Below are 27475 nucleotides of genomic sequence, written 5' to 3'. Positions count from 1 at the left end.
CTAACAGCCAGACCAGTCTCTCCCAGAAGTGAAGATACCACTGCACCATAGAATAGTTCAGGTTTGAAGGGACTGATACAATTCAAAGCCAACTTCCAAATTAGATGAAGTTCCTTGGAACCTTGCTCGTTGCGAAGACGATTTATGGCTTAGGTGGTATCTTTTCTTCACACCAAGACAAAGCCCCTCAATGGGGAGACCATGGGTGGTAGCAAATTCTCAATTCCTGTGACAGATCTGCAATCCTAAAGCCAGACAAGGATCTTCATGTTGTGCCTGGTTCAGTTGTTGGCTCTCCAGCTGCTCTGATGCCCCAGAGGACTGTTTGCCATGGGGGTGAGGAGCAGCTGGCTGCGCTACGTGAAATGTCTGCTTTTTCCCAAGATACCCATTGTCTCTCTACAGCACCAGCCTCCACCCTACTTGCTCGTTCAGCCGTGCCTGATGTGTCTTTAATTAAAGAGGAGAAACAGTTTGAGATATTTCATTTTCTTTTCTGAACTGTATTTCCTATTTCCGTCAGAGTTTGCAGAGCCCCCCTCACCTTGTTTTTGTCTTGTAGTTTTGCTGTGGGGTCTTTAGTTTATGGAGTGTCTGCTCTAAAATAAGGAAGAAATAGGGAAAAATAGCTTGTTTTGCACCAGGGAATTAAGATCCTGGGTCAGATGGCTGCTACGGTCATTACCATATTTACATTTTTGCTTAAGAGCCTGGTTGAGGATCAAGGGAGTTAAGGGTGATTGTAATTGAAATGTGGAGGAAACCTTGCATGAAATTGCCGTTAGTATCCTATTGTTTGGGGGGAGTGCGGGGGGGGAAAATGGCCTTCCTCATCCCTGCGTGTTGTGTTGTGCTTGTCTGCCCGAGTGGATGGGCAGAGGCAGGAGTAACTAGGCTGAAGGAAGTCACTGAGCTGCTGGGAGGCTTTGCCTGGAGAGAGCACTCCCCGTGGGGCTGGACCTGGGGCTCAGCACAGCCCTGCTGCTGGCTGCCACTCATCGTCTGTCCTCTCGGAGAGACAAAGGTGCTCGGCTGGGCTTGTGGGACAACTGGCCCTTAATGAGACCATCATGGATAAATACATGAAGCGTCTAGCAAAGGTCAGTTGCCTTTTCCATAATTGATGGACCCAAGTGTTTTGAGTGTGTTGTCACATGTTGGTTTTGCTGTGTGTGGGGACACATGTTCCACGGGACCAGCTCAACCTCTTGATTTTTGTGGCTAGCTGTGATATTAGAAATGGAGTTTGAGGCAGTTTGAAGTGTTAGTGTGGATTTTGAGTGCTGTGCTGATAGATGAGATTTTTACATGCTGAAAAAAATTGCTTAGTCATAAGAGAACTCCCTTAGAGCTGGGGTTTACAGTAAAACATTCTGCTGCAGGTTGTGGAAGCAGTGGTCTGGTCCTGCTCCGAGCCAGGCCTTTTTTGTTCAGATGTCAGTTGTTCATTGTTCACCTCTTACTCTTTCATGTTCTGATCCACTGAACATGTTTCTAATTAGTATCATTAACTTAATGCCAAAACAAAATTATATATGGTAACGTGAAAGAGGAGAACAAGCTCCCTGGCCTGCTTACAGTACTGAAAATACTTGCTGCCTTCTGACACTGCTTTGATTTCGGTGGGACAAGCAGCAAGATGGTGAGCTGAAGGAGGAATGCTGGTGCGTATTGGTGTGAGAAAGAAGCAACCTTAGAGCAGAGGCTCAAATGTTTCTGGAATGCTGTAAAGCAGAACAAAGTCTGGGAGAAGTGTTTTGTGATCTGAGCAGCTCTTCCGTGCTTCGGGAGCCCTTGTACTTCAGCTCTGTATCTCTTCTGCCTTTTGAATCAATAGCCACCTTCCTGTGGCTGTGGCCATTGGTCTTTCCTACAAAGTCCACCAATGAGCACACAGCCTGGGCAGAGTCACAGAATCACAGAATGTTGGGGATTGGAAGGGACCTCGAAAGATCATCCAGTCCAACCCCCTGCCAGAGCAGGAACCTAAATGAGATCACACAGGAAGGTGTCCAGGCGGGTCTTGAATGTCTCCAGAGAAGGAGACTCCACACCCTCCCTGGGCAGCCTGTCCCAGGGCTCTGTCACCCTCACTGTAAAGAAGTTTCTTCTCAAGTTTAAGCAGAACCTCCTGTGTTCCAGCTCACACCCATTGCCCCTTGTCCTACCATTGGGCATCACTGAGAAGAGCCTGGCTCCATCCTCCTGACATTCACCCTTAACATATTTGTAAACATTAATTAGGTCACCCCTCAGTCTCCTGGTCCCACGCTTCAGTCACTGACCCTGGCCCTGAAAGTAAGGAGGCATTTAATCCTTCAAGGAGCAAATAATTTTGTCCTAGACAAGATGTGTTCTGACATCTTAAATGTCAAGATACAGCTAAAGTGGTGCAGTTAAGCAAGATGTTGGTTAGGTTAGGTTAGATGTTTTCAGGAAACAAGGATGAATACAGCAGTATCTATGGGATTGCAGGTGTTAGATCCATCCATTCACTGAATGACTCATCTCCCAGCTTCTGCAAATTACCCTTGAGAAAGGTTATCTCTGGTATTATGTTAATAATACTTTATTTCTTGGGTATCTGTGCCTCTGGCATTGGGCACTGCAAACTTAGACTGGCTTGGGAGTCCCAGCAAGAGCTGAAAAGCATCGGAGCTGAACCTGAGTGCAGAAGCCCTGATTTTGGGGTTGGTTTTAGAATTTTATCTGTTAACTTAAAGCATCAGAGTGGGCTGGAGTAAGGGATCTAAACTTCTCCAGGGATTAATATTAAGCCCTTGTTTAACAGTAAACAGCTGATGAAATCCACCTTTGGCTCTGAGTGCCAGCTGTCAGGAAGGTACATCCAGGCCACCCCAGAAGGACAGAACAACTCTTGGCAGAGGGTGGGAGAGAGTGGTCAGCTCTGACTGTCCACAGGTCACTTGGTTTGTCTTGTTTTGTGTAATCCACTTGCTCTGACAAAACAGCAGCGCAGCAAGGGGCTGTGGTCTCCCCTTCTCGGGTTCGACAGCTCCTCCTCAACCAAGCAGCAAGTGATAGCACAGTCCCCAGGAGCAGAGGGACAGAGGAGCTCTGGTTGGAACAAGACGGAGCCAAATCCTCACACGTGGGCACCACGTCCTCTAAACAAGCTGCCTGTGCCTGAGGCTGCTCTGTTTTATGGCTGCTCACTCGCTGCAGAGCAGTGCCAGCCTTGCCACTGGCAAGCTGCATCCTCTGCCACATCCCTCTTCTCGCCTCCCTTGCCAAGGCAGCCTTTACTCTGCCATGTCTGATCGAAGGCCCGGCACCTGTTCAGCTTTTGTTCTCTGTTAGGAAAGAGCAAGGTTTGTCAGGACCTTTTTGGCTCTGCCAAGGCCTTTTATGTCCCAAATGTTTCCATGAAAAGACTCCCTCCTGACCACCCTGCCCCCTGACAGCCATTCAATCCAGCCAACAAGCTTGATATCATTATCTACAAAAGGGGGCCAGCGAGAACCAGGGTCCTCACAGCCAAGTTTGGGAAATCAAAGGCAAATCTCCTGGCAACAGAGAGCTGGCAGAGATCAGACTGCACCATGGCTAGTGCAGGCTGGTCTGGCAGCTTGTGTCCCCTAGTTTTCAAAGCACAGAAGAAACGTGCTTGGGGTGGTGCCAGCGCTGGCTTTGTCGGGGCTGGGGGTGTGCCTGCCTGCGAGTTGGCAGCCCCTCGCAGAGTGTCCCGGGGAGCTCAGCGTGGGCTAGAGGCTGCTGGTAGCAGGGGTAAGTTTGAACAGCCGTACAAAGCTGTCTCTCTTCAGTCAATGGCATCTTTAGGAGATTAACCACTTGGTCTGAGGGAAAACTGATGTTTTTGGTCAGATTTCACTCCAGATCTCACCTGGGACTTTCCTTCTAATGACTCTGGTTTACGTTCTGAAAATGGTATGAAGGCTACCTTGTCACTTTTAGTTTGACCTAATGTTCTTCCTGCTTTGCTCCCTATCCAAAGACTTTCTTTTCAATCCATCTTAAAATAGAGAACTCTGCAGCAGTGAAAGCACTTACCATTTTGAAAGCATCTGTAGAGGTGATCTGGAAAGGTGACTGTCAGAAACACTGAGCACAGAAAGGGCTTGAGGAGGGATGGCATGTTCCTGTGTTGCACTTTGTGCTAGGAAATACAGGAGTAAAACTGTGTTCAGTACATTTTATCTCACAGACTGCATCTCTGGCGTGCTTGATGGTCCAGATAGAGAGGGATATAAAAATAGCCAAGAGAAATGATGATGTGGAGGGAAAGAAGGTGAAGGTAGCTGACTTAGCTGAAGCTTGGATGGAAACGGAGTGATGGTGTGGATGATGCCTGGGTTCACCCCTCTGCACTGCAGCAGGGTGCTTTGCAGCTCCTGGGCAGTGAAAGGAAGCTGGAGCTGGGGTGATTGCAGGGCAACGTGTCGCCAAAGTCTAGAGCAGCCCCTGGGGTCCCTGTGGGTCTGCAGCAGGTGATGAATGCGTAGCAGGGCAGAGCTGTGTGTAATGTGGAATGGTTAATTCTGGCACTTTCCTCTCCTATCCCAGTTCGATCCTGACAACACTGGCTACATCAGCACTGAGAAGTTTCGCTCCCTTCTCCAGAGACACGGCTCAGAGTTGGACCCTCACAAGCTGGAGGTCCTGCTGGCCCTGGCAGACAGCAACTCCGAGGGGAGGATCTGCTACCAGGACTTCGTCAACCTGGTGAGTGCTCTGGCTGGCAGTACCTGTCAGTCCTTGGTTCTGCTTAAAACATTGGCTGTTGAGGGACAGTTTCTCTCCCTCCTTCCTTCTCTCAACACCAGCGTTTGCTGTGTCCCTGAATCACACTCTGCATGGGCTTGCTGAAGCATTCAGTGGTGACTGGACTCTCGAGAGTCAAGTTGCTGCTGATTTTTGCAGGGAAATGAATTTGCATGGGAAGAAACTGGGAGCTGTTGTAAGAGCATCATGAAGCAGTGGCTGTTGCTAGTTTAGAGGCTTTTGCTCTCAAAATCAGTTGGTAGCTGTCATAAGGAGCCATTTGTTTGCAAGCACAGGTTTGTCAGTCTGGATGTCTCCTGTTTTATCTAAAGATTTCAACACTTCCAGACAAAATATATAGATAACGTTGTGTTGATTTGCTGGGTGGAGTCATATTGCACTGCTGTAGGCATCAACAGTGACAGGGATAAAGTCTTTCTAGGTCATGTTCATTTTATCCCAGGTGAGATGTCTCAGACTGCATGAGTCATGATCTGGATGCCTTTCTATCTCTACTAATGAGTCAATTAGTGAAGGAATCTCTCTGTTCCTTGTCAAGGCAGTTAGGTGAGCCAACACAGATTAAGACATGTGTTGTTAGATGCCCAGGATGGCCTAGAAATGTTGTTTGCAAGATAGATATGTTGAACAGTGGCCATTGCAGGGGCTTTGCCTTGTTCTTGCTCTGTCATTCCCCACCTGAGTCCCAGCAGATTTAATGCAGCAGTAAGAGAAACCTGGGTGACAAAGTCAATGAGCAATGAAAGTCAGTGACATCTCGAAGGTTTCACCAGAAAACTGGATGTGTTCTTGAACAAGGTATAATCATTTGCATCTCCGTGAGTTCCTCTGTGTCACCATGGGAATTTGATCCCTCTGTTTGTCATGGTCACTTGTGAATGTGTTCTTGGTTTATAAAGGAAGTGTCTTCCATATGTCCTGTCTTCACATTAATCAGAGGAGTATGAGAAGGAGGCACAGCTGTCAAGGATCCAGGTCACAACCTCAGTCAGGCCGTGGGCAGTGTGAAGGTGAAATTACTATGATGCACTGACATAGATCTGCTGTATCTAATCAAGCTGTCTTGTTAGCCCCTTGCATGGATTTCGGTACACAGTAAAATAAATGTAGTAGCTATTAAATAGATCACAGAGAGTGTGATGTTTTCCTCAGCTCCAGCTTAATAAACAGCGTGGTCAATGGTACTCTGTGATCAGCAGTGTATTTATAGTAACAGCTGCTTGTTCTACAGTTTGGTATATTCAGAGTACCATGCAAGCATTCACTAATTGAGCTGCACAACACTTAGGTAGCAGGAAGAGCTATCATCTAATTTATTTCACAGAAATGATGGCCTAGGGCCAGCCAACATGTTGGCACAGGCTCAGGAATAGAACTGGGCTTTTCCCTCTCTCCTCACTCCACTGTGCTCTGGAGCAGCGCAAGCTAATGAGAGACAAGTGGGAGGTGAAAGGCTTGGGCATCCTCGTCCTTTGGGGAATGGGAGGTTGTGCCAGCTCACACCCCCCTGATGTGGTTTCTGCAAAATGGCAAATTTCCTTCACTACTATTGAATGACTCCTGTAAAAAGCCATTGATTTTTCTGTCATCGCTCCCTCTATCCTCATCTGCATTTTTTGCACTTTCCAATCAATAGGCAATGCAAATGCCAGAACATTAAACTACTTAAAAATGGCATCTCTCTTCTCATTCATCCTCTGGTTGCTATTGATTTCCAACATCCAAACTTTTCAGAACTCCTTCTCTTTTCCCTAGTTTTCTGCTCCCAAGCCTGCCTTGTGACCTCCCTAATGGAAATAAACAGCATAGTTGACAAAAAAATCACTGTGATATTAGTGATTTCCTTCACTTTATAGCTGTCAGTCCTGGAAACTATGTGTGGTGGTGTTTAAGGACATGATTGTGCTTGATGATGGTCTGTCATCTCTGCTTTTTGCTCAGGTTAAATTGTCTGTTTCAGTAGCTTAGCAAGAATTGATCTGCTCCTAAAAATGATGGTGCTGGATGTGGGGAAGGGAAAGGCTGACCTTTTACTAGATCCACAGAGGTTTTACAAGCACGGCTCTCTGCATGTGGTTTTCCTTTTCTCCATCAATATCCATGAACGAGTACTCTGACATGAGAATCTCATGGCTCCCCCAAATGTGTTGAAGGTACTGAAACCTTGAGCAAGGGCTAAAATTACCTGAAAAAAGCTCTGGTCACTGGAGAGACCTTGATGGGAGGAGTGGGGCTGGGTATCAGAGATGCATTACAGTGCAGTAGTCAAAGCAGAGGTGTGGAGAGAAGGAGACTGTGTGTGTATCTCACAAACAGCTCTTTTGGTTTGTTTCCAAGTGTGGGGATGGAAGGAGCTGATGAGCCACCTGCTCAAGCTACTATGAAAAAAATTAATGCTATCCCAGCCAAAGGCAGTACAAACACACACTGTCTCTCAGAACCCAGCAGCAAGCTGGGTTTAACCACTGGGCATCAAGAGAACTCTGACTTCAGTGGTCAGTTCCTGGGATATGATATCCTCTCTGTTTTTCCTCCCAGCTTCGCTAATGTTGATAAAAATTGAGCAGGGAAGGTCTTCTCTTTTTTCAGCCTTGTAGAACCATTCATCTTTGTTGGTTTCCCTGGGAGTAAGACAGAATGTGATGCTGCTTATTCTGCAGGCTGCTTGCTTGCTGGAGTCTGATGCTGAGAGATGCTATTAGTGACCACAGAAGCAGCTGTAACTCACTGAAATTGTTATTTCCAGAATCATAGAATGTTGTGAGTTGGAAGGGACCCACAAGGATCATCGAGTCCAACTCCTGTCCCTGCACAGGACAATCCCAAGATTCAGCCCCTGTGTCTGAGGGCCTTGGCCAAATGCTGCTGCAATCTTGTCAGGCTTGGTGCCATGAGCACCTCCCTGGGGAGCCTGTTCCAGTGCTCCACCACCCTCTGCCTGAAGGACCTTTTCCTCATGGCCAACCTCACCCTCCCCTGGCACATCTTCCTGCCATTTCCCCTGGTCCTATCATTGGTCACCAGAGAGAAGAGATCAGCGCCTGCCCCTCCTCTTCCCCTTGTGAGGAAGTTCTAGACCTCAATGAGATCTCCTCTTCTCCAGGCTGAACAAAACAAGTGAGTTCAGCCTCTCCTCATATGGCTTCCCCTCTAAGCCCTTCACCAATTTTGTGTCCCTCCCCTGGACACTCTTCAGTAGCTTTATAAACCTCACAGAGCAAGAGCGTTAACACTTTATTTCCTCCAGGGAACTGCATGTCCCAGAAAGAGCAGTAAAAAATGTTCACACCCGTATGCTCCAACATCATCACAGGCACCAAAAACTCTGCTCTCTCAGACACTGTGATCCCCAACTAAAGGGCTGCTATTAAGCAAAGCTGTGTTATCCCCTGATGCCCAAAGCGTGCTGTGAACTAGATGCTCAAAAATGTAATTCTAGGACTTCTCACCTTAATAAGGAGACACAGATATTCCCACACAAAACCTTTGCCTGTTCTCAACTCAGCAAAGCGGCTTAAATTTCTGAAATGGAAAATTTTACAGGGTGAGAACAGACCCTAGAAATCACTCAGTAAATAATTTGAGTAGTGAATGAATTCATGGAAGCTGAAGACTCCTGGTGTGATCTGCAAACAGAAACAGCTGGGAAAAAAAACCCCAACAACCTGATAAGCAACTCATTGGCAATTATTTCTTCTCTGTATGTATGAGATTCATCTCATGTAGTTGCAAAACACAACGCTGCAATCATATCCATTTCTGTTTCTACACTGGGGCTTGTAAGAATGGCAGAAAGCAGTTTCCGATGGGATTTCTTATCCTGTGCCTGAGCCAGTGTGGCACAACAACAGTGTTCCCTGTACAGGTGAAGATGTCTTGTGCATGTTTCTGTTGTCTGGTTGTTTTCCTGCATTGTGAAGAGAGATGCTAAAAATGCACAGTGCAAATTCTGGCTGTGAACAGCACAGGCGGCTGGAGGAGATAATGAACAAAGCTGCTGAACTAACTGCTACTTTTAGAGAGAAGACAAGCCAGGAGGTAATTATAATTGAGATGTTATTGGCTGGGGTCCTTGCTGAACAGTAGTTGCTGCTGGCAGTCCTGGACTACTTCACATAACATTCTGTGAACTGTGAGAGAGCTGAGGAGCAGTGAGGCACTGGAGAGACTCAGTCTCTTACTCTCTGACCAACATTTCCTTGTCTTCTCTGCCTGGGAATGTGGATTGTTGCTTTGGACAGGCTGGATTGTGGATTCACCCTCTTGGTGTGTTCCTCTTCAGACTTGTGAGCAGAGGCAAGGGGATGCAGTGGAGCTTCTGAGACCTTATTTTGCTTGATGGAGGGGCAATATAGAGCCAGGTCATGTTGTAGTGGTATCTTATATTCTCTTATTGTGAAAATCGGGCAGATAACTCCTAGCCTTGTTCTGGACAAGTCTTATGATCTGTCTGTGCTAGTGGATGCTGTAGAAATACAAAGGTTAAGATTTAGATGTTAGCTTTTCTGTCCTAGGCAGGGGGATCTGTTTATGCATTTGAAGAGACAGCAGGACTGGCTGAAGGGATAAAATACTTTGGGATTGTGTTACAACCCACAAACAAAAACAGCAAGTGCAAAGTAGGTCCTAGAACACTCTAACTGGGAGATGAGCTGGTTCAATGGAGACTTTGAGCTGCACTTTACAGCTTCATCAGTCTGTAGAAACTTCTTGTGTGGCTTATCCTAAATAAAAAAATATAGCAAAATAATGAATTCCTACTCCAGTTTTAACACTTTTGTAGACTTGTAAGAGTCTGTAATGCAATATGGAAAGATGCTTAAAGATGCACTCAATTTAAGGACGATCAAACTTCAGCACGTGCTTAGAACAAGCTAATGGCTTTGCCCAGCGCCGAGTTGAAGCCCTGTGGGTGTGGAACTACCATGCTTTGATTTAATGAGGTTGTGTTGGGAACTTTCCCTTCTAGACAACTTATTTGAAACTTGGTAAGGATAAAACCTTTAAAATGCCATTGATGGTGTCGTTAAATGGGGTTCTCTTGAGGCTGTTTCAACCTGTCAACTGCAATAGGAAGTGGGGGTGAGGTTTTTTGCTCTTTTTCTTTAAAGAGTCAGTGGGGTTCAATGAGATTTTTAACTGACCTATGAAACTAGGAATTAGCAGCCTTGTTCCACGGAGGGATGACAGTTTTCTGTCTGGACTCCACAGTGCTTTTTCCTTTGCTTTGTGAAAGGCACAGCACGTAGGCTGGTAGCCACTAAAATACATCCTGTCTTAGAGGCTGCAAAGCTCTTCCATCTGTGCAAGGTTTTTTTTCTTTGTGTTTGGGGCTTTTTTTTTCAGTCATATGTCTTTTGCAAATGTTCTCCAGACCTTCTGCTGGCCACTTATGCTACTAAAAGTGGGCATTAAAGCGCCTTCTCTGACTTACAAGGTTTCCTATTGCAGGAATCTTGGAGATAGCAGCACACCCTCCCTCTCCTTAATCACCAAATGAAAAGTTTGCATTGTTTGAGTCTGTGAAAGAACTTTTCTCCAAACTCTCAGTGTATTTTATCTTAACAGAACAGAGGTGGGATGTGTCTCCAGCTGGGCACTGGATTTGGTAGGCAATAGCCAGCCACATCAGAAGGACCAGTTCTGCACGGTGCTGAACCCCTCCTGCTGTACCTTCAGCTCCCTATTCCCTCTTGCTCTAACTCCAACCTGCTTTTTCCATTGCTTTCCAAGGCTTCAAAACTAGCTGCTTATATTTTTCTTAATATATTTTTCAGTCATGCATGGCTGAAAGCCATTTGTTCTTATTAGCCACTTCAGTGATACAAGCAAGGCTTGGTTCTGTCCCTTGTGGGGACACTGCCTGTGCCCACAGGCTTTTCACGGCCATTCTTTCTGCTTTGGAAGGTGAGTAACCCTGGCCTTTGCAGTTTTGGTGCTTGCCATGGTAACACATTTACTTGGGATACTTCTTCCAACCTGGCTTGAACTGAAATGAGGGGAAGCAGTGAAAGAAGAGCTGTAGCTAGGAAAAGAGAGAACTTTTTTAAAGGAGAAAACATTGAATTTTATATTTTGTCTTTGTGAGTGTGTATGTGACAGCACCAGGAGGGCTTTATCATCTTCGTAGAGGTGAGCTTTTAAGTAGTTACATACTGTATTCTTTCTGCCAGATGATGGGATGGTGAGAATGGTCCTTTAAACCATGGCTTGCTTGAAGTTTTTTTAATGGTACTCAGAAGTATTTAGTAGCTTAGTCATAAAGGAGCTATAAATTCCATTTCCAGTGTCTTTGCATGTCCTTTACTGAACCAGCTGACAGCCTGCATAGAAGGCTTAGGTGAACACGGTTTTGTGGGAACTGTATATAATTCTTTATTACCTGAGTCACTGGGAAGATAAGCAATAAAGCCTAAATCTCCAATTCTCAGGGGAATCCCCAGGCAAGACAAAAACGTTTGTGCAAATGAGGATCTCCTCTTCCTGCTAAATCCTTGTTCCCTTTCTAGTGAGAGTTTTAAGCTGAAAAGGCTATTGCAGAATAACCCCAGGCCTCAGTTCCAGTGGTCTTGTCCGGTGTTTGTCATTTTGTTCTTACTGTTGCTAATCTGGAAGGGTTTGTTGCAGGCAAAGCTGCAGATTTTATAGCTCCATTTCTTCCCCTCTGTGCTTACATTTAGCTGTGCTGTTGAGCCAGGGCAGATCCTCTGCTGAATATCAAGAGGGCTCCCATCTGGAGTCCTCTGGGGTGTCCTTCAGCTCCCAGTGGGACATCCCTTTAAGTGCTCCCTCTGTCCTTGGTTCACTGTCTTGGCTGAAAGTATAGGATTCCTGAGCTGTCATCCTGGCCTTTATTCAGAGGTATAATAATGAATATTTTTAAAAGGTTTGAAAATCTCTTACTTCAGTATTTGATCTAATGTTGTGCTGTTATGAGCAAGGAGGATGTTTTCTCCAGAGATAAATAAAAGTGGTCATGTGATTGTGTCCTGATCCACCTCTTACTTCTCAGTGTATTAAAGCCCTTACTGAGGTGCAAAGCTCTTACTTCAGGGAGCATTTCCAGGAGCTGGATACCCCTCCTGACAAATGTGCCTCATGTTGCCTTCATGGTTTTTTTTTAACTTTCCATTTTGGAGAAAACTGGTGATTTTTGATGTTCCAAGTGCACCTCCTGAGAGGGGAAAAAGCCATCAGAGGGCCGGGTTTCTAATAACTGGGATGCAAGGTCTGCTTTTGGAGTGTGTAGAAGAGAGAACTTTCTTCCAAGTGAACTAGTCTGGCAAATAAGCATGATGCTGATGAAAGTGGAATTTAGCATACAAATTCCATCCTTAACCATAATTCCTCAGCTGTTTCCAGTCATGTACATTTGAAACTTGAGAAGCACAATGTCAACTTAAATGGTCATTTTAACTGTGTGTGTATAAAATACACATGTGAGTGGGAAATGTTATAAAGATGGTTTTTTTAAAAAATTTGCTTCAGAAAATTAAATCCGGATTCATTTCAGTTGCAGAATCTTCCCAGCACCAAGGAAAAGTGGAACAGGTGTTGGGAGGTTCGAAGTCTCAAACTTACTGTGTTTTGACACAATGTTATTTGAACCACAGTGTTGGTCTTGTCCTGCAAGCAGTGTTCTTGCAGTTAACCTTGAAATCTGAATGCGGTTTAACCTTTTCTAATGGAAGTGCTGGAACTTCTAAACCTGGGATTTTAATAGGAGTCCAGACAAAACCTTGAGCAGGGATTACCTGCAAAGACCAGGACAATTTATTTGGTCTCTCCTGCCTCTAACTTTTCTTGAATCCCTAGAGTAAACCACTGCTTGATCAGAGCAAATTGGGATGTTGGTATTTGCTTTTTTTCCATTTGATACTGTTTGGGGAAAAAGCTACCAGGTTGGCTAAGAGGATGTGAACATCTGTGACAGATGAACTTGATGCTGAGCTATGTGTTTTGGGAGAAGCAGTCCTTACCCACATTAGCATTTTGTAGAAGTGTGGAGTAAGGGAAGGAAATAAATGTGAGTCTTGAAAGCAAAATTGATTGGAAAGGCTGCATTTGTAAGTAAAGTGGGTTATAAAACTGGCACTGACAGGGGCTTTTAAAAAGCTTGTGCTAACTTCTGATTTAGTGTTCTGTGTCTTGGAGGATCAGAGCTGGAGAGCTGAATGCATTGCCTGTCACGGTGCTGTATGTGTCTAAAAATAGCCATAGACCAGCCCCAAAGATGCCAATACATAATGGGCAGAAATCCATGGTTTTCAAAACCTCCTGAGTGAGGCTGAATAAAAACCATAAAAAGAGTACTGTGCCCCACACACGCCATGAAACTGGAGATGGGGAAATGCTGCATGACTTGGCTGTTGATAATCTGGGGCAGCAACAGTACTACAGAAGCCAAGAAACCCAGAGTCTGCCAGTGGGAATGGACAGTTTCCATTGCAAGATGCAGATTATCTGAGACTGGTTCTAGGTTGGCATGTCTGCTGGACAAAAGCAGGGCTTTGTGTTTTACCAAAGTCTGGCACTGTCCCACGCTGGACCGTAAGGAGTCTTAGCTGAAATTTTGACATTTTCAATATTGGAGAGAGGTTCAGATTGAAGTAGGAAAAAAATTTCCTTTCTGGCAGATGTATCAAAACCATCCTTTGAGCAGAGCTGTAGCACTGAGCCTTGTTTTGTTTTGGGCTGGTAATTCCGGAGGGCAGAGGTGGCAGAGCATGGTTACCAGTCATGTCAGCTTGGCTGTTTTGCAATGGAAATTTCTTCCTTTCTGCATAATAACTTTTTGCAGGCATGAAGGACTAAGGGAATATGTTGTTGCCCACCATGACCTTCATTCCTCGCATACTGTTTGCTGTACCCATCTGCCTACAGCTTTAATATGACACTCATAAAAGAAGTCCCAGATCAATTGCATGAAGAGAAGTGGGGTGGGCTGCCCTGAGCTTCGGGAGCTCTAATAATATGCAGGCCAACAATTGGCCCAGTGTTCTTTCATCTGATGATTAAATACTTGGCTCATAAATACCAATATTAAGTAATCCTGAAATCAAGTCAGCAAATTGTGACCATATGGGAGACACTCTTGTTGATTTGAGTCTTCTAAAGTCAGTTTGAGGAACAAAATAGGCTTCTCATCAAGAGCTGGTGGGAGCAGTGGTAGTGACTTAATCCTCTGTCTCTCCTCATGCCCATTGCCTCTTAGCTTGGCATTAACAGTGTGATCTAAGGGTCTGTGGGATTATGTGAGTAGACCCAGGACTGGTGTGTTTGCTTGAGCCCTGACAGTCAGCTGTGCTGCCTCTTTGGAGCTCATTTCCTCATTGCTGTGATGGGCAATGGCTGCAGGTGGGGACCAGCAGGATGTCTTCTTCCTGAGAGGCTTAATTTTAACAGGTGCTTGGTACATCCAGTCATCCACATCTTCGTGGATTGTGGGGGCTTTTGAGCACACGTGGTATGCTCCTGACACCATGTGTCCCTGCCTCGTTGGGGGTAAAACCATGCCAAGGCTGTGGCATTTAGTGGGAACCTGGACCTTCTCTTCATATCCTCTGCTCTCAAGGAGGCCTGGCAAATATTTTTATGTTCCTGCCTGAAGTGGCAGGAGGTTTAGTTAGTGCTAAGAGCTCTGAAGGGTTAGAGTTGTAGTTATGGGTACCAAAGGCTTTTAATTTTCTGGGTAAATTGAAATCTATTTCCCACTGACACAGCACCTACTCTTGTTGGGAGATGCAGGAAGTATCTTTCTCCTTGCCAGTCACGTTCCTTCCAAGAGTCTGCTGGTGTGTCACAGTCCGAGAAAAACATCTGGATATCTCCATAAGTTCTGCAAGGCTGCAGCAGTTGGTGACCTGCTCCATTTCATTTGCAGGTAGTTTTCTTGTTGCCTCTTTGCTAAGAGTTGATGAATTTGACTATCCAGTAGACCCAGGATTCCACTCACCTAAGAAGTTGACTTCAAAGATCTTTTCCATCTCTGAACACTTTGATCCCATGACCTCATACCTGAGATAGCCATAAATGATTTCTCAGACATTTGCTTTGGTTTGTATTGACAAACCCTAGAAACTCTTGATCCATTTCTATGTTCATCTTTGTCTATCTCACAGTATCTGGGAAGGGCTACCAAAAACCAGCTAGGAGGTAGATGCTGTGCCTGCTGCTTACAAGTGCAGTTGATACGATATATCCATACCTGTTGTTCAGGGAGGTGACCAATGGGCAGTGCCTTATGGTGCATAGAAACAACCTTGTTGTGTGTGCTGAGGTATACAAGGTCTTTCTCCAGCAGTCACATGTGCTCCCAGAGAGTTATCAGCATTTTGCCCAAGAGCTTCCTTTGCTCTTGCAATATCAACATTTACTGCTTTCCTGTCATTACCAGTTTAAATAACTCTTGGCATTTTATCATCCAGAAGTGGCCAGAAACAGCCAATATGGAACACCTTGTAAAAATAATGGGGTGTGAGAACAGGTAGTTGAGAGAACAAAGCTACAACTGTCTTTCATCATTCCTTGGAGGAAATCATATTGTCATGAGCTTCCATTTTAGCTTCTGTGTGGGGTGTGGAAGGTCCTGTGGTTTATTTTCTTCTCTTGGAATAGGAAGGCAGAACTTTTTGCTGAAGAAAAGGGCTTGAAAGCAGTGCAGCCTAGAAATCAGAGAAGTGCTGCAACCTGGATTCTTCTAACTCTAGTGTATGGCCTTGGGCAAGTCACTTAGTGTTATGGGGTCCAACCTCCCCAGAAGAGCCAGAGGCTTTGTGCATCTGAGGTGCAACTTCCACAATTATCCTGCAATATTCTGCTCTTAACAAAAACTAAGGAGACATTTCCTTTCTGCTTTGTTTTTAGTTTTCTAAGAGCCTAGCACAGACATGAACATCAGCAGCCTTCGGAGTTTCCTGCCCATCTCTTTCACCAGTCCCTGCAGCGATGAGGTGATCATCTGCTGAGGGTGGTCAACACTTCTTGATGCTGAACTGCAATGATGATTTTCTTTGGTTGACTCTGGAAATTATTATGTTTTCTCCTGAAGTGCTGCAGCAGAGAAGAGGACTGACTGTTTTGTGGTAGGCAGGAAAACCACACATATCACTAATTAGGATGAGCATATCAGCAGCTTCAGACAGTTGTTCAGTGTCTTCATCTGCAGCGGGCAAATTTATAGTTTCAGTCTGAATTTATTCTTGTCCGCAAGAGGAGCAAAGCCAGAGAGAAGAGGATGAACTCTGCGAGGAGCATGCACAGTACCTCTCTGACAAGCTGCTTAGACTAACCTGGAGTGAAGCTTTCTTCTGTGAACACAGTGAGGTCATCAGGTGGCTAAAGGTACCTTTTGAAGCGGAGGTACATCTGTCACCTACCAAAAAGCGTCTCACAAATGCTAAGGGAAGCCTTGCACTTGGTGGATGTTTCTCTATGAAAATATTGTCTTTCAATATGAGCGGGCTTTCTTAATGCAACAGAAAATCACCAACAATTTTTTTCCTCGCATCTTCCCTAGTTTTAGTTAAAAGCTTTTAAATGATGGACTTGAGAAGACTGGAAGAAAGATTTTTGTGGACAGGTTGGTTTTTTTTCTTCTTTGCCTTTTCTGATTCTTTTGCAAGAAGTGTTCTTCTACAAATGTTTTATGAATGAGGGAAGGAAAGAAAGAGCAAAGGAGAAATACCAAGAAAGAAGAAATAGTTTTTAGGGTAAACCTTTTTCTCACTAAAACAGCTCCAAAAGAACAACAACAACGATTTTTTTTCCCCAGTTTTAAAAAAGTTGAAATAGATCAATTCCCTGTCAGTGTTGCTCATGTTGGTGAATTTCTGCATGGGAGGGACAGGCTGTGAATGGAAGGCTAAGGAGGGATGAGCAGCTGCTGGGGGAGTGGGTTGCAGTGCCATCACCTCAGATGGCCCCTTTGCCTTCCTCGAGTGATTAACAGGAGGGGGCTCCCTGCAGTGATTACTGTGTTTTAAGCAGCTTGGTCCAGCTTGGAACAATTACCCAGCTGCCTGGGCACTGAGAGCACAAGCTCTGGGCTTTGCTGTCTTCAGGATGTTAGCTGAAACCAGTGTGATCCAAGACAACTGGGAACCAATGCTGTTGAATGTCATCACTTATTTGTTTCTGGGTGACTAAAGATGCTGGTGGTTTCTGAGATCAGTTAGCAGTTCCTGCAGAAGAAGGACCAGGCTGACACGTTCACTTTGCTGCCTTTTACTGTAAAAGGTCCCCCTGGATTGGTCTTTATGCACAGTTAGCCTTTTAAACCTTCCTGCCAAAGATTCAGCCAATACAGACAGTGACTCTAATGCAGCAAGTTTGTTTGACATCAGGGCTAATTAGCAATTATCTAAATCTTGGAGCAAGCTCTTTCAGACCTATTTGTTTTGGTTTTGGTTTTTTTTTTTCCTTCCCCCCAAGCAGGCTGGGCATAAAATTCCATCTGCCTAATTTGCAAATGCAATTGCTTTAAGTGTGCATCCAAATTAGGAAAGTGTATGCTCAGAAGATAGATAGCTGATTCTATGCATGTAAAATGGTAATGCATATACAAATTAGCTAAATCCTCCAAAGCCTACACCACCTCAAAACCTACCCCCTCTGAGGAGAACTGTTTTAGAAGAAGGAATCCTTTCCTCTTGCAAGTTTACAGCAGCTGAGATAGCCCATACACCGGTGTAATCTGTAGTTGTTTTACACAAAAGGATAAGTTTCTTTGCCCAGAATTAACTCCTGCTAACAAGGACCAGAACACAAGGGTGAGACGTTGTAAATGTACCTGCTGCTATGTGGCAGGTGCAGAAAAGTGTGAAGGAGAACACAGGAATGTGTATTGTGGTAACTGATGGTGAAGACAGCGGGTGGAAGGCTGGAGAATGGGACAGAGAGCTCACCCAGGTGCATCAGCAGCCTCTGCTCTGCCTTGGCAGTGTTCTGCCCTGACCTCATTTATTGGCATTGTAATAGCAAACCCTGGTACTGGTTTTCGTTCCACCCCATGTAGGTCACCCCATGATCATCCTGAGACTTGGTTCCTGAAGGTCCAGCCTGGTGGTTGTTCTCCTGCCTGCCTGGATCTCGTGCTGCCAAACTGGCACTGATCTCCCCAGGTGGTTGTGCCAGCCTTTGCTTTGTCCTCATGGTTTCTTCCTTTTCTTTTTACCCAGATGAGCAACAAAAGGTCGAATAGTTTCCGCCAAGCCATCCTTCAGGGGAACAGGAGGCTGTGCAGCAAGGCACTGCTGGAGGAGACGGGGCTGAGCCTTTCGCAGAGGCTGATCCGGCATGTTGCGTACGAAACTCTGCCACGAGAGATAGACCGCAAGTGGTACTATGACAGCTACACCTGCTGCCCTCCACCCTGGTTCATGATTACCATCACTATTGTAGAGGCGAGTACCTTAATTCCCTCTCTCTGGGAACCCACACCACACTGCCAAAGGCTTTGCAGGGACCTGATCAAGGACTCAAGTGGGACTCATTTAGACCCAGAGAAGGACAAGCATGAAGCTGATAGCTGTTTTGGCTTACCTGTGTGTATGGGTTATTAGTCATTGAAACAATTTGTGTGTGAAACTACAGAACTTGGGAAACTGTAGCAAAATTTTTTGAGGAGTGAAAATCTGGATGGTTCTAGGGAAATTGGTAATTCCAATAATGGAATTAGAAGCAAAATTCCTATATGGTTACCTCTTGTTCTGTGAATAGAGAGAAAAAGGAGGAGAAGGAAGAGAAACAATTAAATATTCTGACCTGCTCATCTGTTGCCCAAATGAGATCTTTGCACAGTGGCTGAGTGATGCGCTGGAATAAGCACAGAGGATGGCACTGATCAGTAAGGTGCTGAGTTCCTCTGACTTGGTGGCTGGTGTGTTACAGAAAGCCACATACAGAGTTATACCAGTGTGTTGCAGGTTCCTCAAAACGGGGAACTCGTGCTGTGTGAAGCGGTCAAATAGGAGAAAAATTATTGTACATTTGACTTTCTTCTCCATGATTTTGAGCTACCAAGTACTTTTCAGTGAGAGAAGGCATTTGCTAACCAAGGAATCTCCCTGCTCTTCTAGGTTGCCTTTTTTCTTTACAACGGAGTGGTATTAGACAGATTTGTGCTGCAAGTCACCCATCCCTTATACCTGAAGAACGCGTTACTTTACCATCCTCAGCTCCGTGCTCAGGCTTGGAGGTATCTAACCTACATATTCATGCATGCAGGGTGAGTACTTACAAACTGTGGAGATTCCCCACAGTTCAGGTTCCCCAGAGAAAGGGAGGAGGAGGAAGAGACAGAATAAGCTCAGAAATTAATTTTAAATAATCAATTCTAAATTGTGTAGAAAAATCTGAAGCTGTTGTGGAGTGATGGGCAATGAGGGGCAAACCTTTGCAGCTCTCTGAAGGGAGGAGGCAACATAAGGAACTTAACAGGTGCTGCTCTTTTCCCCAGCAGTGTTGGGACTGTACCTTCCTCTTGTTGTGCACTTCCCAGTGTAGGCTTCCTAAAACTCAGCAGATTGAAGCTCAGTGTCCTTCTAGAGTTGCTGTGCAGGTGGTAGAACAAGTTTGAAAGATGCCAGAGAGGTATCTAAAAACTACGTGGTGTATTCTTGCTAGACTTCACAGCTGAGGTTGGAAAAGTCAATTAAATTCCCTGTGCCTTTGGTATGTCATCATTTAGTAATGTTGTCCCTTCTGTAGGGACTGAAATAATGCCTAGAAGCCTGGGTCAAGATTGAGCTCCCATTTTGTACACACTGTACAAACACCAGTGTTCCTGAAGAGTTGACAATCTCAACTGACCAGATGGACAAAGAATGGTCCATCTAACGCAAAATGCAAAATGAAGGTGCACACTAAAATGAATCCTCCTTCATCCTATGGGAGGTATGTAGCAGACTTGGGCAGAGAATACAAGGCATGGGGATTCTAACTCTGTGCTTCTCGACTGTGGTAGTCATCTCAAGATTCAAAGAGACTTAGTTGTGTGGTGTTTGTGATGCCATGGTGACAAGTGAGTGTCACAGGAAAGTTCATCACTGTACAAAACACCCTACCCTCTCTTGAGTAGTTTTTCAGATCATCATCTTCACACACTCCTGGCAGATAATTGCAATTTTCTTTAATTCTGTCATTGAAAGATCACAGCAACAAGCTTTTTAGCAGTAGTTCGTAGTTTGAAACTGGTTAAAGACCTTTTGTTCTTAAAGAGAAGGCCTATATTCCCATCAGTCAATGTTCTATGAAAGGCCAGAAAAATCAAGCTGATCTTTTCCTTTCTCCATGTCTCTGATGGAAGACATGCTGATGTCTCTTCTCTGCCATGGAGTAACTGCCTCGCTGTGTAATTGCCCTTGAGCACAAGTTGTGTCCCAGATCTCTGGATAAAAATCGTAGGACAGAACAGACTCCACCCAAGGGGAGAGTAGGAAAAAATTTATAGATTAAACTTTTGAACGTGTCAGCATCTGTACTCTGCCTGCTAAATCCCTCCAAAAAGTCCATTGTATACTGGTTTCAATCTGCAAGTGGAGACTATTGGGCTTAGACATGAGGCTGGTTATGTAAAATGAGAATTGGAAGTTTCCAATTCTGAGGATGTGAGGAAAACTGGGCTTGTAAAAGGAAGAAACAGTAGATTTAAATTAATGTTAGCTAATTTGTATCTGGGTTTCCTTCTGGTGGTGTTCTACTGTGTCAGTTATGTAACTGCAGATTGCCTTAGGATCCCTTTGAAGAGAAGCACCTGCACAGGGACAATTTTTGCAGCTTTTAAATATCTTCCTGTATCACCTGCAGCATGCTTTCCTGACCTGTGCAGTGTCACCCTTTCCTGTAGCAGGCGGTACTCTGGCATTCTTCACACTAACTGGATGAAAAATATCTCGGGTTTATTTTGCATCTGTGGTTGGCTCAGAGTTGAACAGTGGGGAAGGTGGTGTGCAGGAGACTCATTGTTTTTGTGATGGATTCCACGTTCTTGAGATACATAGCCTTCAAAACAGTGGAGAGTCACACTGGAACAATAAATCCCATGATTTATCTGCAGTATCTAGAGTCAGGCTAAATGTTCATTTATTGCTAACTTCTATGTGTTAAGCTCCTTTCATATCAGGAGAACAGATAAATTTTGGAAAGGTAATAACATTTGTTAGTGGAAGCCCATCATTCTCTTCTCATTTTCAAATGAGAGGCTAACACAATGCCATGGGGTCTATTGTTATCCTGCTTCCAGCTGAGACTTTAAAATGGTAATGTAGAGAGCTCCTTAATTTAGTGCACTCAGTCTGGTTTTTTGAAGAGCAAGTGACAGCCATAAGGTGTCCGAGAAGGCAGCAGTTGCTAAGGCTTGGCTGGCTGTGCCTCTAGAAAGATTCCAAAAATGCATGGGCTGTGTGTTGGTCCTGATGGAGGGAGCTTTGTCAAGGGCTGAAAAGGCAGGCAAAGTTGTAAATTCTGACCTTCTGCTTTCATGGAGCACAGACGTTGATTATCTGAGGCCAATACATTTGTAACACTGCCATAACTAATGACTTGCATTGATGCTCAGTCCCATTTGTTTGGTCCCAGGGAAGGAGAAAGTCTTTAATAAATCAATGAAATTGTCATTTCAAGAATGACACATTCAGCACTGGCAAAGGCTAATTATATTTTATGGGTGCTTATTGACTGTTGAGCCTTCAAAGCTCTTAGCATGATGGGGAGGAGAAGTGAATGGAATTGCTCCTGGAAAGTCTTTTAAGAACGGCTGTGAATCAGAGCAGTCACTTTAGAGTCTGGGATAAACTTTGCCGAGCTCTTACAAAAGCTTCCTTTGAAAAAATAAGACTCAGTGCTTTGTGTGAAAATGTCAGGTGCTGCCTCATGATGTTGACTGTGTGCCAGCCAAGGCTTCTTCCCTCCCCTCTGTAAAAGGGTACGTGGATGCTTTGACTCTTTTCTGTGATCTCAGTTGGACCTTAGTTGGTTGTTCCTAATTTAGTTCCTAAGTTGTGTGAACATGCTGGATCAGAACGGGTGCCAGAATATGCCCATGCCCAGTGGCTTCAAAAGTCTTGAGCAAGATAATAAAACATTCAGTTCCATGCAGCAGTTTCCCATGATAACAAATTTTGATGCTGAGTGTCTCATGCAGAAGACAAATTTATCCTTGGAGAGAAATTCAGTGGAAACAAACCTATTAAGATATCCGGAAAGGACTGTTTCCTGCAATATAATTTCTAGCAATTTTTTTTCTGATCCAACTTTAAATTTTCGTTTATGAGACTATTCTGTCATTACTGCATCTCACCATCAGTGTTTTGCTCTGATGTATATGGGAAATTGCTATGGTAACATGAAGAAGACCAAAACAGTGAAAATGCATATAACTGAAACCAAGGATTGCTAGTGGCTGTCCGTGAGCAATCTTTTTCCTGTATAAAATAGGGTACAGATTTTCAACACATTAACTATTTTGTGCTCTTTCCCCTGAAAGATGCTGGTCTTCCGTGTTAAGAGTACCACTGTGTCATTTAGCTCCACCTGCTTTGCAGGCAGACTTGGGCACTCTTCATGCAGAGAACCTTATACCCCTGCGTCCAGCATGAGGTGGCCATTCAGCAAGGGCACAGCCCTGTGAGCCCAGGGTGAATCTCAGACACTAGTAAAGTGACATGATGTGTCACAAGGAAATGGCAGCTGTCTTGGGACTGCTAGGCTTACCTTGCTCTTGACTTAATATCCACTCTGTTATGGCAGTATAATGGCAGAGAAGAGCAGGTCAAGTTTCAGGCTTCTGTTCCAGGCTCTGCTGCCATCTTGCTGCTTTTTTGGACAAGTCATGTAACTTCTTCAGCCCTCTATTTAAAAAAAAAAGTCTCACTGAGAACCAAGCATGCTATGAAGTTTGGCTGGAAGGGCCAGGGTGGATGTGAAAAAGACAATGAGCAGCAAGGGGTGAAGAAACATCGCAGCTCTTGATCTGTTTTTTTCAGGAGCCATTGTTTTTCCCAGTGTTACAATCTACTTTCATAAAGCAAGTGCTATTTGATTTCCTTTCCAAGCTATCTCTGTCTCAAGGGTGGAGAAGGGAGACAAAGACTTAAGAAAGAGGACAACTGTTGTTTTTCCTTGCCACAGGATAGAACACCTTGGACTCAATGTTGTCCTTCAGCTCTTGGTTGGGGTTCCCCTGGAAATGGTGCATGGAGCTGCGAGGATCAGTTTTGTGTACGTTGCTGGAGTTGTGGCAGGTAGGTGACACCTCTGGATGCCCCATATGGAGAAGTATTTGAAAATGGTCTGTGCTGACTTTGTGTAGGAGAAATGTTTTGTAATTTTTGAGTGTAGGAGAAGAGCAGTCACTGATCTTCTGTGCATTGCAATTCTTTTGGAGACTGGGAGTGGGAAATATGTTACAACTTGACATCTGTTTCTAACTAGCCATAGTTTAGGAGACCTGCTAAAAAAGCACCAACAACCTGTTATGTTAAAATCACCTTGCTTTAGATGCTCTTCCTGAATGTGGAGGTCATGCTGTTCCTTTCCTCTTGTGTCCCACAGAGGCCTAGAAGAAAGGTGGCATCACAGGCATCCCTGCATGAAGAGTCAATTTTTTTTTTCCAGGTCCTGTGCCAGTTCTTCCTCCATTTGCCCTGTGCTGTCTGCTTTCTACAGCCTGAGTAAGCAAGAAGTATTTGGTTGTAGGTTGTCAGCAGTGCACAGAAATCTAGAAATTTAATCATGAAGCCATGGGCTTTGATTGATTTTTAGTTTGTGCTGTATTACTTTTATTTATGTTTGGCATTTCCAGCAGTTTGGAGGTGATGGAAGTTAGCTGACAATAGATCAACAGCTAATTAAAACAGAAGGAAAGTGCGAGAACAACTAAGGGCTTCACAGTGGAACTCAGGCAATAATTGACTGCCTTAGTTCAAGATTTATGGTGATTTATTTTTTTCAGCTACATAATTTTATTTTTTCCATAATGAGCAGATAAAGCCTTTGTAAAATGAGCTGCATCAGGTACTAATAAATCCTACATTCCAGGAGAGAGACTGTAGAAAGAATAATTGGACTAGGACACAGGACTAGACCTGGTACAAACACCATGCTATTTAAGGCAGAGAAAGGAGTTAGCAGATCAGCTCCACTGTCCCCTGCCTGCTATTTTAATAAGCACTAAAGTGGTCCCCAATCTGCAGCTTTCCAGACATTAGCTTTTCTACACAGATCCATCTACCAAACCCTGAGGCTTCATTTATATGTGTGTAAATACACATAACGCAGCTGTGCCAAGTAAGCGAAGCAAGTGGGCATTGAATCTGCTGCAGTTGGGCCCAGGTGAGCACAGGGAGTTGCCGGCTGTCTCTCAGATACCTGTGGCCATAGACTTGCTGGCAGGATCCATAAGGCCAGAGGCAAGTTTTACTGGGTGTTGGGCTGGACTGAACACCCAGAGCTCTGGAGGCTTGTAGCCGGTGCCTGAGAGAGGCTCACTAGCCCACCTAGCATTATTGGTTCATTTCTGCTATACAAATGATGCCGGTTTTTTTTTCAGTTGAGCTGCCACATCCTCATAGACTTGTCTTTCACACCTTATAACCTATAAATTGTGGAAGAAAGTGCCAAACGGACAGAGAAGACTTCCCTTTTTAATGCAGGATGGAACTATGACTGTGACCAGACAGTCCCACACAGAAAAGTATCCCATGATGCCCTTACCTGTTTGAGTTGTTAGCCAATTATTAAACCTACTTTATTCTTTGACATGTGCCAGGAGAGAAAGAGGCATACTTATGCTGAGGATCTGGCAATATAAAGATAACACAGTTCCTAAACAATCAGGAATAAACAGTAAAATGTAGATGTGGGCCACAATGGCCACTCTACTTTTATGGGTTTTTCTTGTCTGGCTTTACTAAGAAGTTGTCTTGAGATTAAGAGGCTGAAGGTATATGCTTGGTGCAGCGTTCCAGGACTTAACTGCAAGTTCTCATTACTCCTTTCTTAACTTCTCATTAACGTTTTTCTTAATGGCAGTGTTTAAGAGCTGAGAGGTCTCGGGCCATTGAAGAAGGGAGCTATCAGCAGAGTTGGCTGGTGGAACCTCAGCACTTTCTTGACCCAGAATCAGTTGAGCAATTAGCAAATAAGTTTGTTGGATTCTGTACCACCAAAGACTCTCTCAAGATTTGCCATTGTGTCTTTTTCCTATTCCTGCTCATCACAAAGATCTTCATTAACCCTGCCTTGTGGCACCAAGTCTGCCTTTGTCTCTCTGTCTCTTAGATTACTCTTTAAGTTTGCAATGAAAGGAGCTTTGAGCAGGTCCAAGCCTCCACTTGGGATAAGGAGAAGCAGTATCTATGTTTGGATGTATTGTTACTAGTGGTGCCTTTATGTGACTGACCTGTCATTTTGCTATCTTGTGTTTACTGCCTCCATCCAGATGATTTTTAGCTAGTTTTACTCTGAAGTTTTGTAAGTAACAAGCCGTGCTTTGATCAGAGGGCTGTGCTGAGTTACAAGTCCCTAGCTCCTTCTCACTGTGCAAATATTTGTCTTGCCAGCATGGGAGCTACTTCTATTTTATCTTCAGATGAGGAAAAAGACACAGCCATTTTTCTGTCTCCTGCTTCCTTGTTATTTTAATCAGGGTGTAAGAGCCTTTTTGCAGCATAGGTTTGAAGAGACATTGCTGCCTTGCTTGGCTGCTTTTAAAGTAGGAGCGAAAGAATCAATCAGTTGCTGTCTTGGCAGTACTAGGAGGACTGAGTTAGCGTCACAGGTCTATTGATTCCCTCCCCCTTCTCTTGATCTGTATATTACTGACCTGCAGCAATTAGCACAAAACAGGCAATAGCAGGGATGCAGGGTAGGAGAGAGTGTGGCTGGCAATTGTCACAAACCCTTGTTCTTTCTCCCAGGGTCCCTGGCAGTGTCAGTAGCTGATATGACTGCGCCTGTGGTGGGCTCTTCTGGAGGCGTGTATGCTCTTGTCTCAGCTCACTTGGCCAATATAGTCATGGTGAGTACCAGTATGACAAACCTCTTTGGATGTGAGCCAGGTCTGGTGGCCAAATTGGGCTTGATCCAGGTGTTGGTCATTCAAAGCTTGCCCCAGTTAAGAGATTTGTCTCGGTGGTGTGGTTCTGGAACAGAAATGTTACACTGCAGTTGGTAGCTTGGTACCCTGATGACCGGCAGCTTGACAGGAGAAGCCAAAGGTGCTGGTAATCCAAGATTTACCAGTGTACTCCAGGCTATCAGCTCTCCTTGCAAGGGCTGGCAGATAAAAGGAGGAGCTGACTGGCTCTGCAGAAGTTACAGACTTGCTTCTGTCTGCATGTGCTATGTAACGGTAGTGTCTACCCAAGGAAATGTAGTATTTGGCAGATTTATGTGCAGAATATCCCTTATCTCCATTTGTAAAACCCAGACTGAAGCCGAACCCTGGGCTGTGATGCATCTTTTTGCTGTTTCACCTAATTAAGTACTTTACAAAGGTCAGTAAATACCAGCATCGTCATTCATCCAAGACCTGGAAACAAGAGCTCATCCGAGGTCCTCAGCTAGGTGGTGGCAAAGCTCAGCATATTTGTCTGTGTGACTCCTAAACTGACCACTGGACAAAAATGGCTTTGCTGAGAGATCTGGTTTTGCTGTGATGAGGATTTGTGTGTGGTGGTACGGGGCTGCGTGTCTGTCCTGTACCAGCAATGTCAGAGCAGAATAACCATAAAAATCATGGTAATGCAGCTTCTCCTGGGGTCTGAGTGGGAAGATAATGCGAGTCGGCTGCAGTAGAGACAGCAGGTCTGATACATGGCTGCTGGAAACATGTATGTGTGTGGTTGGTACTTGTGTCAAGCCTAAAAGAAAACCTTGTGTTTAATGCTCGTGTGCAGTGAAGTCAGCGGGCTGGGGCTGCAACCCACAGTGATGCTGTTCCCAGCAGCCTTTGTAGCAGCTGGGAGTGGGGGAAGCGAGTGGTTTCCTGAGCAGAGTAGGTCTCCTTTGCTGTCTTCAAGCTTTTTGGAGCATGAATGAGCTGGGCGCTGTTGCCAAATTAGGACAGTTTGAGTGGCTGGCAGAGAGACAGGGAGTGGAGAGGGGCTGCTCCTATACCACGGGGTTTGTACTGGTGAAATGCCTCCTTATACGCGGTTATTTTTGGTATGGTTTGTGTTCCCTGCCACTGGGCCAACAGAAGCAGGAGGAAGTTTCCTCTGTCTCTAAGGGTGGTAATGCAGACACAGGGTTTCTTCACATGGAGATTCACAGGGTCAGAGGGGGACACTGGAGGAAACTGTGGTTTGCTTTAGAGGAAGAGACTCTGTCGGAGGTGTGTGAAGAGTCTTCACCAGATGCCTTCCTAGACTTCTTAAACCATTGCAGTGGCCTGTCATTTCACTGCTAATTGGCCTCCTCCAAATCTATTTAGCATTTGCTACTTTAGCATCTATATTTCTCCATTAACCACTGCTCCTTTTCTCATGTGAGATTACTTTTAGTGGCCTTTCCCATTCTAATGGAGGTTTTTTGTCTTTTCTTTCTCCCTCCTTTCTCTCTCTCTGCTCACTTAGTATCTAGATGTGATGCTCCCGCACGCTGAAAGACATGTTGGCCACTTGCTGGTAAAGCACACAGTCTTGTACAGGTGCTTTGAGTGCACTGGGAAGAGAAGGGACTGTTGCAGGGAGGGTCTCTTGATTTTTCT

The 27475-nt window shown here is 44.7% G+C and overlaps 1 protein-coding gene across 1 annotated transcript in view; it reads left to right on the top strand.

Annotated features, from left to right (window-relative positions):
- The window catches only part of RHBDL3 (rhomboid like 3), a gene marked incomplete at its 5' end in the record, with an annotated part of 40097 nt that overhangs the window by 10158 nt on the left and 2464 nt on the right, over window positions 1-27475 (top strand). Inside the window, 5 exons of the mRNA XM_029086481.1 lie at window positions 4546-4704; window positions 17943-18167; window positions 18843-18991; window positions 22894-23006; window positions 25683-25783. Coding sequence (XP_028942314.1) covers window positions 4546-4704; window positions 17943-18167; window positions 18843-18991; window positions 22894-23006; window positions 25683-25783 — 747 coding nt within the window. The remainder of the gene's footprint in view (window positions 1-4545; window positions 4705-17942; window positions 18168-18842; window positions 18992-22893; window positions 23007-25682; window positions 25784-27475) is intronic.

The sequence above is a fragment of the Antrostomus carolinensis genome, unplaced genomic scaffold (assembly GCF_000700745.2).
Source record: "Antrostomus carolinensis isolate BGI_N321 unplaced genomic scaffold, ASM70074v2 scaffold12688, whole genome shotgun sequence".
NCBI lineage: Eukaryota > Metazoa > Chordata > Aves > Caprimulgiformes > Caprimulgidae > Antrostomus > Antrostomus carolinensis.
The sequence above is the reverse complement of the archived record's forward strand: the minus strand, read 5'-3'. Positions and strand labels throughout refer to the sequence as shown.